A 13,378-nucleotide genomic window follows, 5' to 3' on the forward strand; every position below is an offset into this window, starting at 1 on the left:
ATGTGGAGAATAAATAGATGACATCAAATATGAACAATGTACAGTGTAAACAGTAATTTGTACAAATAATTTAGAATAAATAATAAATTTAAAGTTTTGCATGTGCGTGTGGGCAGGTAGAGGGGGCTTATTTGGCATTGAGCAGTCTGATGGCCACAGGGAAGTAGCTGTCTCTAAACCTGGTTGTTCTAAAGCGGATGCTGCAGAGCCTTCTCCCCGATGGAAGAAACCATTGAACCTCAGGCATTATTACTCACAAATGTAGCTCAAGCTTGTTTAGTTGAGAAGCAGCCTGATACTCACTTATCACATTGTAAATAATAGCAAATTTACAGTAGAGGATGTTTTGTCCTTTAGTACAGCAAGTTGTGCAAAAAGTACAGAAACACAGAACATTTATTAATAAATACTTCAGAGAAGGCCAAATTAGAATGCATAAAAGAACATTTTCATACGACTGTATATACCAGGGGTGGGCAAACTACGGCCCGGGGGCCACATGTGGCCCACCAAGAATTTGAATCCGGCCCGCTAGTTGCTTTCTAAGCATTTCAACTCTTAATATACAAACTGGCAACATGACTTGCAAGTCGGATGTCTTACTTAGTAAAAACAAAAAAAAAACGTTTTTATACGACTGTATATACCAGGGGTGGGCAAACTAAGGCCCAGGGGCCACATGTGGCCCACCAAGCATTTGAATCCGGCCCGCTAGTTGCTTTCTAAGTATTTCAACTTTTAACATACAAACTGGCAACGTGACGGATATCTGTCTTAGTAAAAAAAAAGTTTTCATACGACTGTATATACCAGGGATGGGCAAACTACGGCCCGGGGGCCACATGTGGCCCACAAAGCATTTGAATCCGGCCCGCTAGTTGCTTTCTAAGTATTTCAACTTTTGACATACAAACTGGCAACATGACTTGCAAGTCGGACGTCTTATTTAGTAAAAAAAACAAAAAAAAAACTAAAATGAAATTACATAGTTTGGTGATAAAATTAGACTAATAATTCAAGGAAAATTATAAGCATGAAATAATGTGTGTGTTAAATATATGTCCCCCCCCCCCCGACAATCTTGTTAACTCAATGCGGCCTACAAGTCAAAATATTTGCCCACCCCTGGTGTATACTATAATATTTGGAAATGTCATTGTTTATCAATAGGGGGCGACCTTTAGTAAATTTCTGAAAAATTTGACTACTATGAGCATTTATTTTATTCTCCAATTTACCTCGTGCATAAATACGTACAATATTTGGTTCAGATATATATTTTTTATAGTTACCTACGGGAATTACACTAAGTTATCAATATCCCGCCAAAAGCAAGTGATTTCAAATAGGACATTTGAAGGCAACACAAGGAAAGACATTCTCGTGTGTACAGTTGCTGTTCCTGGATCAGCTTCTTCTTACAGGACAGGTGGGCTGACCCACAGACCCCGGATCAGCTGCCAGCAGCCCCACCGACCCCCAGACGTCACTTTGTTGAATCAAGACGGCTGTTGAATCAAGACGATGTGGATGAGTAAAAGTCTCTAAAAATGAACGACCACTTGTAAGAAGAAGAAGAAGAAGCTAAATGGGAATAAAACATTATCTTGACGAATGAAACTACACTTTTCAACCTTTGCTGCCAGTTCTACACCGTGGGCAATTGTATATGATGAAGTTTAAGCCCAACCAGACCAGGACGTACGACGTCGAAGGCTACAAAAGACGAGCGGCGTGTTTGTGTTTTAAAAATGAGATGGAAGAGGAAGTAAGTCCCGTGTGTGTGTGTGTGTTTATGTGTGTGTTTATGTGTGTGTGTAGCTGTTCGATATTCGTTATTCGATCTCTCGCCAACTAGCCATTAGCATGATAGCTACAGCCTTGGTACTTCAAATTAATACGTGGGAATGCTAACAGGAGTTTTCATAGTCTTAAATCTACACTCATATAATTGTGTGTGTTTATATGTACCCTATGTATTTTATGTATACAGTGATTTCTGAAGTTTCCACTAGTTTGAGATAATCAAACTAATACAAAATGCAGTTTTTAAAAGTCCAAACTTCCACCGCCCTGTGTAAAAACATGATTTTCAAGTAGCTCTCAAAATGTTTTATTCATTTATTACCAACTCCTATACCAACAAAATTAGAAAGTTGGGTTCGGCAGTTGTCCGTAAGTCCTCTGGAGCCTTTGGGAGTGTGACCAATCACAGCGTAGACGGCATGCTGGAGGTGGGCCGTGAGTTACAGCCTTGATACTTCAATTTAATACGTGGCAATGCTAACAGTTTTCATAGTCTTAAATATACACTCATATAATTCAGTGTGTGTATGTACCCTATGTATTTTATGTATACAGTGATTTCTTAAGTTTCCACTCTTAAATGTTTTGAGATAATCAAACTAATACAAAATGCAGTTTTTAAAAGTCCAAACTTACACACGCCCTGTGTGAAAACATGATTTTCAAGTAGCTCTCAAAAGGTTTTATTCATTTATTATCAATTCCTATACTGACAAAATTATTATTATTAGGTTCGGCAGTAGTCTGGAAGTCCTCTGGAGCGCCAATCACAGCGTAGTCGGCATGCCGGAGGTGGGCAGTGGGTGGAATAAATTAAGACACTTTGGTAATACAGCTGGAATAGGTAAAGAATCTGGAAGCTCTAGAAAGCATTCTGTACGGGTTATTGTGTGTCGCTGCTCTATAGAAGCCCACTACTCAATACAAATGGCAGAAAATGAGCATAATTCTACACCTCACCTGGTAAAATAAAGGTTACATTTTAAAAAGAGAAGTGTATATATAGAGTACCGTGTACGCAGGATTTCAACATCTGTAAATAGCTTTTGTGGAACCAAGGATGTCCTTGTCTGCCAAGTGAACATGTCCCATCTCAGCAGGGTGAGAGAGACATGGTGGTGGTGGTGGTGGTGGTGGAGGAGTGTGGAGGTGTTGAATGTTACACAGCGTGCTAAACACCAAGTAACCCATGAGATGCAATTTTTAGAAACATGGCGCAGGCACTCGCTGTCCCGCTTGCAGATTTGCTTTCATAGCTCCTCTGCTGCCAAACTCCACTTCTGTCATTGCCGGGCACTCTCCATCGTATCTCACATTGATATAAACCACTTGGGATTATTATTGACTGTCGTGCAGGGAGAAGCAACCATCTTACATCACTTGGCATGTGGTTGTAAGCCTTCATTGATACATATGTAGTATTTTTGCTCTCATTGTGAATATCACAGTTTATAAGCCAAAGTTGTCTGCATGCAATGTTGACAGCCATATTTTAACTGGACAGACAAGGGAAAGTAATTAGCACTAAAAATACAGCACATTTTCATAGATATTATCAGGATATTAGCTGAAAATATGTCCTTACATCACCTTAAAAAATATCTCCATCACATGATTTGATGTGAAGGAAAATACATTTCTGGGGATCACAATAGATGAAAATATGAGCTGGAAACCTCATATTACAAATATACAACATAAGTTGGCCAGAAATATTTCAATATTGAACAAAGCAAAATTTGTTCTCAATCAGAAATCACTCCACACTCTTTATTGCTCTCTGCTTCTACCATATCTTACTTATTGTATGGAAATATGGGCTAATAACTATAAAAGCAATCTTCACTCGCTAAATGTACTGCAAAAAAAGGTCAGTAAGGATAATTCATAATGCCGCCTACAGAGAACATACTAACTCCTTATTTCTAAAATCACAAATACTTCAACTTGCTGATATAGTTCATCTTCAAACAGCTAAAATAATGCATAAGGCTTAAAATAACCAATTAGCTAAAAATGTCATCCAATACTTAGGATGAAGAGTCTTGAACCAGTCATGATGTGCTATATGTATATATCACTATATTGTCACTATTATGTCATTGGATGGTCATATCACCTATATGACAAAAAATTAAAATTAAAATTAGTTTAATCACTTTTCGCTGTTTTTTCCTTCACAAGTTGTTGAAGAATTAGACGATGTGGTACTTTTACAGTAACTGTTACATTTGTTCACTTCCTGCTTTCATAATTTATTTTATTTTATTTTTTTATTTTATTTTTATATCAATCATTTTCAAGTATAAAAGCGACAAAATTGAGTAAAATCCAAATACAGGATGTTCTACACTGGCCACTAGGTGTCACCAGTAACACACACCAGGTTGTTAATTATATTATTTATCTCACAACAACAAATGTTTTAAAATTTTAATTTTAATTTTAATTTTAATTTTAATTTTAATTTTAATTTTAATTTTAATTTTAATTTTAATTTTAATTTTAATTTTAATTTTAATTTTAATTTTAATTTTAATTTTTATTTTAATATAAAATTTAATTTTAAAATTGAAGTGAACATTTGTTCACTTCCTGCTTTCCTAATATTTAAGTTTTTTTATAATTAAAATTTTTAAATTTAATTTTTTTAATTTAAATTTTTTAATTTAAATTTAAATTATAAAATTAAAATAAAAAAAACTTAAATATTAGGAAAAGCAAGAAGTGAACAAATGTTATTAGGAAAGCAGGAAGTGAACAAATGTAACAGTTACTGATTGTAAAAGTACCAGATGGAGGGGTAGGATTTAATAACCAGAAAAATAACCAGTGTACACATCTGACTCCTAGCTAATAGTTTGATCATAACATAATCAAAGTCATTGAATTCTGAAACATTACCTCAATTTATCAGTTTATCTGAAACCCGAATGCCATTTTCAACCTTTATATCTTGTATGTTATTTGTCACAGCTACATGTGTGCTGCCGACACTGGGGAGCTGTGGTTCAATGAGGGAAACACGGCAGTTTTCAAACATTATCTACACTAAGCTTTTCTGTCCCTTTTTGAGTATGCCGAGGCTGCACGGGATGAAGGGCAGATTTTAGCTGGAGTGTGGATTTCACATGCCCAGTGTGCTTGACAAGCCTGCGCATGACGTCAGCCCCATCTTTAAGACACGTCTGCTGCATAGACCTTCTCATCCACTCTCTGTGGTTTTTCAGAATGGAATAAACATTAGTCAAAACGGGAAGTACATAGTTTGTTTTCATCCACAATGAAGAAAATACTTTATGAATGTACATTCATTGGAAGTATTGTGTGAGGTTACATTTCTTTATTTTTACTGTAGACTGAAAACATTTGGTTTGATATTGAAATTGGTGTGCAAGTCCGGTAATGGTATTGTCACACTGACTTTGCAAGCCAGGGGAATCACACTCCATTCAATTTTATTGTGGAAGCAATAACAGTAGTAGTTGTAGTAACAGTAGTATCAGTAACTCGAGCAGGGCACAACACAAGATGCATGCTCTGAGGAACAGAAACAACACATGTCCATTTTTTATGTAAAATGCAAAGCATTCAATAACACAATAACACAAAAAAAGCAGGAATATTGACTTCCTCCCTTCCCGTTTCAGCGATTACCCAACTTACCCGAACTTGCCCCGTGTAAAATGAAAAGACTGCCATAATGATATCATCTCATTTTTGTGGCATCGCATGAGAATCTCAAATAAAGATGAAATGATTATCATTTCTAGTGGTTGTTTTGAATAGACTGTTTCTATTTCTATTTCTATTTAAATGTTAATGTTAATTTTAATGTTAATTTTTAATTTTTTAATTTTTTAATTTTTTAATTTTTTAATTTTTTAATTTTTTATTTTTTATTTTTTTATTTTTTATTTTTTATTTTTTATTTTTTATTTTTTATTTTTTATTTTTTATTTTTTATTTTTTATTTTTTATTTTTTACTAATCATTTTCAAGTATAAAAACGACAAAATTGAGTCAAATCCAAATACAGGATGTTTTACACTGGCCACTAGGTGTCACCAGTAACACACACCAGGTTGTTAATTATATTATTTATCTCAAAACAGGCACAATAATAACAATAATCAGCAAAATCATAATAACACAGGCCACTGTTGTGGCTGTACTACAATATTTATTGAAACACCTACGAGCGTGAGTCTTATTTATGTCTTGAAAAGCCTATTATCGGTCATGATATACGTAGACTATATTTGGTAATATGATTGTAAAGCTGATTGTGGGGGTGCTATTGTATGCCTGGAGGGCTCTAATAGTATTAAAACGTGGGTAAAACGTGGACTGTGGAATACGAACCGCGGTCTAAATAAACAATTCTGATTAAGTCTTCTTTCATGTGTAGGTGCTACTGGTGAGCAGCAGCCGACATCCAGACCAATGGATTGTTCCGGGGGGAGGAATGGAGCCTGAAGAGGAGCCCTGTGGAGCAGCTGTCAGAGAGGTCTATGAGGAGGTAAGATCTTCAAAAAAGAGTCAGAAAAATGAACGTTTATTATTATTTTACCACCCAAACACATAACTGGAATCTGTCTATAGTGTCCCAGAAAACTGAGATTCAACTGTACTGACATTTAACAAAGAAGGCACAGTTGACGGTTCCAAATGTTTGGCATGGTGATCTTCAGTCTATTAATTCGGATTTATTCATTAATTTTTTACCGGTTATCATCACAAATGGTTGTTATATAGCAAATCATACTTTTTTCCAATCGTGGCAACACAGGCAAACAGCTACAACGCATCGTTTTATTAAAACAAGCCATCTTGTGTGCAGTCTGACTAAAATTGATCTACATTAGAAACCAGAGTCAGCATCTCAGGGACCGTCTACAAATGTTTTCTTCTTCGGTATTATGGAATTAATTCAATGTTGCCAACTCCTCAGTAATAAAGGTAGCTATTGGCTGTACAAGAAGTCGCTAGATGACGTAATTGGTTATTTTGCGATTTTGCTTATTTTTATTATTCATCCATTTTCTATACCGCTTATCCTCACTAGGGTCACAAGCATGCTGGAGTCTATTCCAGCTGTCTTCGGACTGGTGGCCAGCCAATCACAGGGCACATATAGACAAACAACCATTCACACTCACATTCATACCTATGGACAATTTGGAGTCGTTAATTAACCTAGCATGTTTTTGGAATGTGGGAGGAAACCGGAGTACCCGGAGAAAACCCACGCATGCACGGGGAGAACATGCTCACTCCACACAAAGATGGCCGAGTGTGGAATTGAACTCGGGTCTTCTAGCTGTGAGGCCTGTACGCTAACCACTCAACATTATTTGTTCTAAATCAACTTCATCACATTGTTTTGTGTGTATTCATTCATTCATTCTCTACCGCTTATCCTCACTTGGGTCACAAGCATGCTGGAGCCTATCCCAGCTGTCTTCTACACCCTGGACTGGTGGCCAGCCAATCACAGGGCACATATAGACAAACAACCATTCACACTCACATTCATACCTATGGACAATTTGGAGTCGCCAATTAACCTAGCATGTTTTTGGAATGTGGGAGGAAACCGGAGTACCCGGAGAAAACCGACAAACTCCACACAGAGGTGGCCGAGGGTGGAATTGAACTTGGGTTTCCTAGCTGTGAGGCCTGTGTGATAACCACTCGTCTACCATGCAGCCCTCGATTATGGATTTTGATAGTAAAATCTGATTGGTGAAATTTTTTCCATCGTTCACTAATGGTGGATTGTTTTCATTGTTTTTCATTGTTTTCATGGCCGGAGCTAATGGCGAGCCCCACAAATAAACAGATCTGATTTGTGACTTTTTTGCGCTTTAAAGACTGAAACACATTCGCACATATCAGAAAATACATAGAATATACATAGAATACAACAACATAGCTTGAAATTAGCAACTTGCCAAAAAATTTCAGTCAGTAGCCTAATTTCTTGCATTTAAATTGATAGTCGGGAAATTAAATAAAGTTGGCGTACCCGTTTTGAAATGATACACCATGGTTGTTGTTGTGGCGTATTGTGTAAGAAGCCGCTGACACAAGTTTAGCGTTTCACTTTTAACCTTTTCAAAATACTTTACCACACTTTAGTAGCCATTATAAAAAAAATCGACAGCGAGATTGATAGTCGAATCGGAATCCTCCGAATCGAATTCTGAAATAGTCGACAAATCTAAGACACAACCTACGTCTTAATCCCTAAGGTGGCTTTTTGAGCTGCATGGTCGTGTTTGGTTTGAGTTGTTGTTCTGCCCTGTATTGTAATGTGTTGACAGCTTTGAAGTACAGCAGTGACATTTGGGGAAGGGTCTCCGGTTACTCCAGTGACTGAATATAGATGAGTTGCAAACCAGCGACGTTGGCCGGCCTACAAGTTAAATCTTCAGATTTCAGTACCCCAATGTAGACTTCAACTGACAACATGGAATGCATGTGTCTCAAATGTTGTCATTCATATGATGGAATGATTAGAGTCGTTTTTATTATGTCGTATTTTTCCAAAGCAGCTGTAAACTAAAGTTTAGTTTAACTAAGATTCATTCAATCGCAGAACAGGGATCATTTTGAGTCAAAGCGTGTTCTATTTATGCTGCTTGGAGCATATTTCCATAGACTGCCTCGTCTCAATGATATGCTAAAACACAGTCAAATAATATCTCTAATAGATCCTGACTCATGGACTCTACTGTTAAGTTCTATTCTCTCACACTGTTGTGCTGTCTTACATGGTAACCTGTCCAGTGGGAAATCTATGGGATACATTCGATGCATCATCCGTCCATACTTAGTATCAAGATTTTTTTTTATACAGAGAGCACAGTTAACGGTTTTATTTTGGTAATGGTAATGGTTTTATTTCATTTGAACATACATCGGATTACAATTGAGTGCATCACATAATCGGTTCACAGTTCCACATGTCGAAAAGGAGAAGGAAGAAGCAAAGCTTATTAAATCCTACCCCTCCATCTGGTACTTTTACAATCAGTAACTGTTACATTTGTTCACTTCCTGCTTTCCTAATATAATCTGAGTTATTTTTTATGTATTTTTTTAATTTTAATTTTAATTTTAATTTTAATTTTAATTTTAATTTTAATTTTAATTTTAATTTTAATTTTAATTTTAATTTTAATTTTAATTTTAATTTTAATTTTAATTTTAATTTTAATTTTAATTTTTAAATTTTTATTTTTATTTTTATTTTCAATCAAAATCAATCATTTTCAAGTATAAAAACGACGAAATTAAGTAAAATCCAAATACAGGATGTTCTACACTGGCCACTAGGTGTCACCAGTAACACACACCAGGCTGTTAATTGTATTATTTATCTCAAAACAGGCACAATAATAACGATAATCGTCATAATCATAATAACACAGGCTACTGTTGTAGCTGTACTACAATATTTATTGAAACACCCACAAACGTGAGTCTTATTTATGTCTTGAAAGGCTTATTATCTCTCATTATATAGGATATATTTGGTAATATGAGTGTAAAGCTGATTGTAGGGGTGCTATTGTATGTCTGGAGGGCTCTAATAGTATTAAAAAATGCATAGAGAAGGTCATATGTACGAACTACAAAAATATCTGGTTTATAAATAAGTGAAATAGTGAAAGGAAATACACATAACGTCAGGCTCAGCTTTGTTGTCGTCACCCTCATCAAAATATACTATATTGAAATGAATGTTGACTTTATGGTTTTCTTGTGTGCACAGGCCGGCGTGAAGGGAAAGCTTGGTAGACTACTTGGGATTTTTGAGGTAAGCCTGAATAACCGTCTGGGAAGTTTCATGGAAATTCCTGTATGGCAAACAAAGCGGTTGTTCAGTTGGAATCCCAGTTTGTGCAACACAATTGTATGATTTTGTATTGACACAACATACAAAAAGCATTGTTTTCATTTAAACGTTTACAGCACAACCAGGACAGAAAGCACAGGACGTATGTTTATATCCTCATAGTGACTGAGATACTGGAAGACTGGGAGGATGCTGTTAACATAGGTACAGTATTCCTCTTATTTATTCATTTATGTTGACGCTTGGGGCTGCACGGCGGTCGTTTGGTTAGCGCGCAGACCTCACAGCTAGGCGACCAGCGTTCAATCCCACCCTCGGTCATCTCTGTGTGGAGTTTGCATGTTCTCCCCGTGCATGTGTGGGTTTTTTTTGGGTACTCCGGTTTCGTCCCACATTCCAAAAACATGCTAGGTTAATTAGCGACTCCAAATTGTCCATAGGTATGAATGTGAGTGTGAATGGTTGTTTGTCTATATGTGCCCTGTGATTGGCTGGCCCCAAGTCCAGGGTGTACCCCGCCTCTCGCCCAAAGACAGCTGGGATAGGCTCCAGAAACTTCCGCGACCCTCGTGAGGAAAAAGCGGTAGAAAATGAATGAATGAAGGATCATTCCGCTTCATTCATTTTCGCTCCCCCTGTCCATAGACGCGGCCAGTCGTGTCGAGTCAGTCTGTTCACTCATGTTCACGTTCGTTCCGACTCAACATCTCACCAACTAGTGAACGAGTATTTTATGGGTGGTTCATTCATTTGCAAAAAAGAACTAGTTCTTTTGACCCGTTCGTTCACGAACGCCACACCACGACTCAGAATCAAAACATGGCAGCGGCAACAAGTTTCAGTGAGTCCGGCTAAAAATGTAGCCGTTCATTTCAGTCAATTGGTCGTTAGCCTGTGATCTCCCCCTGTGCATAGACCCGGTCAGTCGTGTCGAGTCAGTCTGATCACTCATGTTCACGTTGTTCCGACTCAACAGCTCACCAACTAGTGCTGTGTCGGTCATGAACAAAACGGCCGGCGGACTGAACGGGTATTTTATGGGCGGTTCATTCATTCGGAAAAAAGAACTAGTTCTTTTGACCCATTCGTTGACGAACGCCACACCACTACTCAGAATCAAAACATGGTTTTGATTCAAGTTTCAGTGAGTCCGGCCAGAAGAAAAGATTGCGCAACAGAGTATTATGGTTTATGTTTTCAGGGACTAATCAGGGACTTTCAGGGATTAATCGATACATCGAAAAAAAAAATTTCTAGATTAATCGATCAACCCTAATTCCAAAAACATGCTAGGTTAATTGGTGACTCCAAATTGTCCATAGGTAGTACTGAATCTATACTACATCTGTGTCAATGAAAGGATCTTTGCAACCAACAAACGCCAAAAACGCAACGCCAAAAAGACGAATCTGATCAAACCACTTCTACTTCACAATCAGTGCAATCCCACATCCTAACAATTTACTTTCTCTTCATCGAAACTTTACGCAGGAAGGAAACGTAAATGGTTCAAGGTGGACGACGCCATCCGGGTGCTACAGAACCACAGACCTGTCCATGCAGAATACCTACACAGATTCAAGAACACCCGTAATCCCACCAGTCCAGGGTGTCACCAAAGTAACGGCAACACATTGGACCCCCAAGTGACGGACAACAACACCCCTCACTATGCTGTCTGTGCCAAACAAGCCTCAGATCTCGTCTACCGATAGAGAACTCTTGTTGGAAAGACTCCAAGATGGACTCATCAGTTAACTATATTACTTGTAAATACTCTGTGGAGTACAAACTACTGCGACACCCATTTGAAGTGGGCTTGGAGAGTGCCAAAAATGGTTTTCCGGGATTAGTTGATGTTAATTTTTTATAGTAACCATTACCAGATGGCAGAGCAAATGTGTCCCTTTTAGAGTGCATTTTTATTATTTCGTGATGAGTAATATTTGATTAGTGCCTCAGTGACAAATCAAGATGTTTTGAAGGAGTACATGAATGAATACTGTATGTACCTCAAGTGTTAAGGGCATGGTTTCATTCATTTTCAGTACAATCACAACAAAATGCTAAACTGGTTAGCTTTTTGTGTTTGTTTGTCTTCCGACTTTTCCCATTGAGGGTCGCCACAGCAATTCCATCATGATTGAATTGGCTTTATTTTTGTGCTGGAAACTCCCGTTTTTCCCGTTTTTTGGCTCTCGTCAAGAATCAAACCTGTGTCGTCTACACAAAGGGTAGCAGCCTGTACCACTACACCACAAAAGGAAAGTTAGCAGAATTATACCAACAATGCCACCTTGGGAATTGCACCCAAGGAAATATTAAGTCTAAGGAAAAATGCATGTGTGACGTGTGTACGAAAGTAATAAAATCAAAACAAATCAAATATAATCTAATAAGAAAATACCTAACCGGGAAAACCGACAACGTGACCTTGCATGTTAAGACTGCAGCACCCAAACACTCCAAGCCGTCCAGCTGTCACTGTTGCACAGTTACTGGAATTGAACGTTCACCTGCCTGTTTATGATGGGGGATTAATGGATGGACTACAAGGGGGCAACGAGCAGAAAGGGCCCATCTGTGAGTCTTCCTGTTGCTGACATGATAAACGAACACATTGCCTGCTGTTCTCGCTGTCAACGACAACCCTAGAGCGCTACTCTAACTAAACTAGTTTGATGATGTAGACCAGGGGTCTCAAACACGCGGCCCGTGGGCCAAATGTGGTCCGCAGGACACTAGTTTGAGGCCCCCGCCTTGATATGAAAGTTTAATGTTAGTGCGGCCCGCGCAAGTTTGATATGGATGCCGTATGGTATCATGTACCCAGAAAAAATTATTACGTTTGATTAATGTTCATGTTAAAGGTTAAATAACTGTTAATAGTTATCCTCCCTATCCGTGTGGAAGTGGTAAGTTTTTGGCTATTTAAGTTGAAAGGAAATAACTTGAAGGCTACCGTTTAGGTCGCTAGCTCTCTAGTTTGCGAGTTAGCATGTGTCTCAAGACCCTGCAGTTGCGCAATATGTTGTAAATAAAAAGAGTATAAATGTGACTATAGTCGTGTTTTTTCATGTCTACAGGGCTCTAATAATGCTTTGTTCATTTTAATCTGAAAAAAATAATTTGTCTACCCACCAACTATATGTGGTTTCTTAAGTTTTTATTATTTGCCGTTTTATTATTATTATTATATTTATTTATTTATTTATTACTGATTGATTGATTTTCTTTATTCTTGATTTGTTTATTTATTTTTCATCTTATTTTGTGTAGAAAAATACAAATTAAGATATCTGAGAACAGTGGAATGTTTTATCAGAGCTTTTCTTGTAGAAAATTGGAACCAAAGCGAAGTTTTTTTTAATTTTTTTGTTTTTAATAAATGCGTTTTTTTTTTTTGAAAACCTGATGCGGCCCAGTCTCACCCAGACCCTAGCTCCAGTGGCCCCCAAGTAAATTGAGTTTGAGACCCCTGATGTAGACTCAATATTACAATCACTAATAATCTTGGATTGATTTGTGAATTATAGTGGAATTTAGGCCGAAATCACAGCTAAATGAATGTGTGAGGTGAGCATTGTGGTACTACACTTCACAGATGTGAAGCTATTGAACGTAAATGTAATTGAAGTGTAATTAGTACTAATGATTAGCATTATTTGAAAAAAAAATCAAAATTGGTGACTCCAAATTGTCCAT

The 13,378-nt window shown here is 37.3% G+C and overlaps 1 protein-coding gene across 1 annotated transcript; it reads left to right on the forward strand.

The window, feature by feature from the left end:
* The first annotated feature begins 44 nt into the window (after window positions 1–44).
* Window positions 45–12,726, forward strand: nudt4a (nudix (nucleoside diphosphate linked moiety X)-type motif 4a). Its single transcript, XM_058074954.1, has 5 exons — window positions 45–1,768; window positions 6,218–6,328; window positions 9,590–9,634; window positions 9,790–9,877; window positions 11,165–12,726. The coding sequence occupies exons 1-5, from the start codon at window positions 1,670–1,672 to the stop codon at window positions 11,386–11,388; spliced, it is 567 nt and encodes a 188-aa protein (XP_057930937.1). The 5' UTR covers window positions 45–1,669; the 3' UTR covers window positions 11,389–12,726.
* The last annotated feature ends 652 nt before the right edge of the window (window positions 12,727–13,378 follow it).

Source organism: Doryrhamphus excisus, chromosome 6 (assembly GCF_030265055.1).
Source record: "Doryrhamphus excisus isolate RoL2022-K1 chromosome 6, RoL_Dexc_1.0, whole genome shotgun sequence".
In the NCBI taxonomy this organism is placed as follows: Eukaryota; Metazoa; Chordata; class Actinopteri; order Syngnathiformes; family Syngnathidae; genus Doryrhamphus; species Doryrhamphus excisus.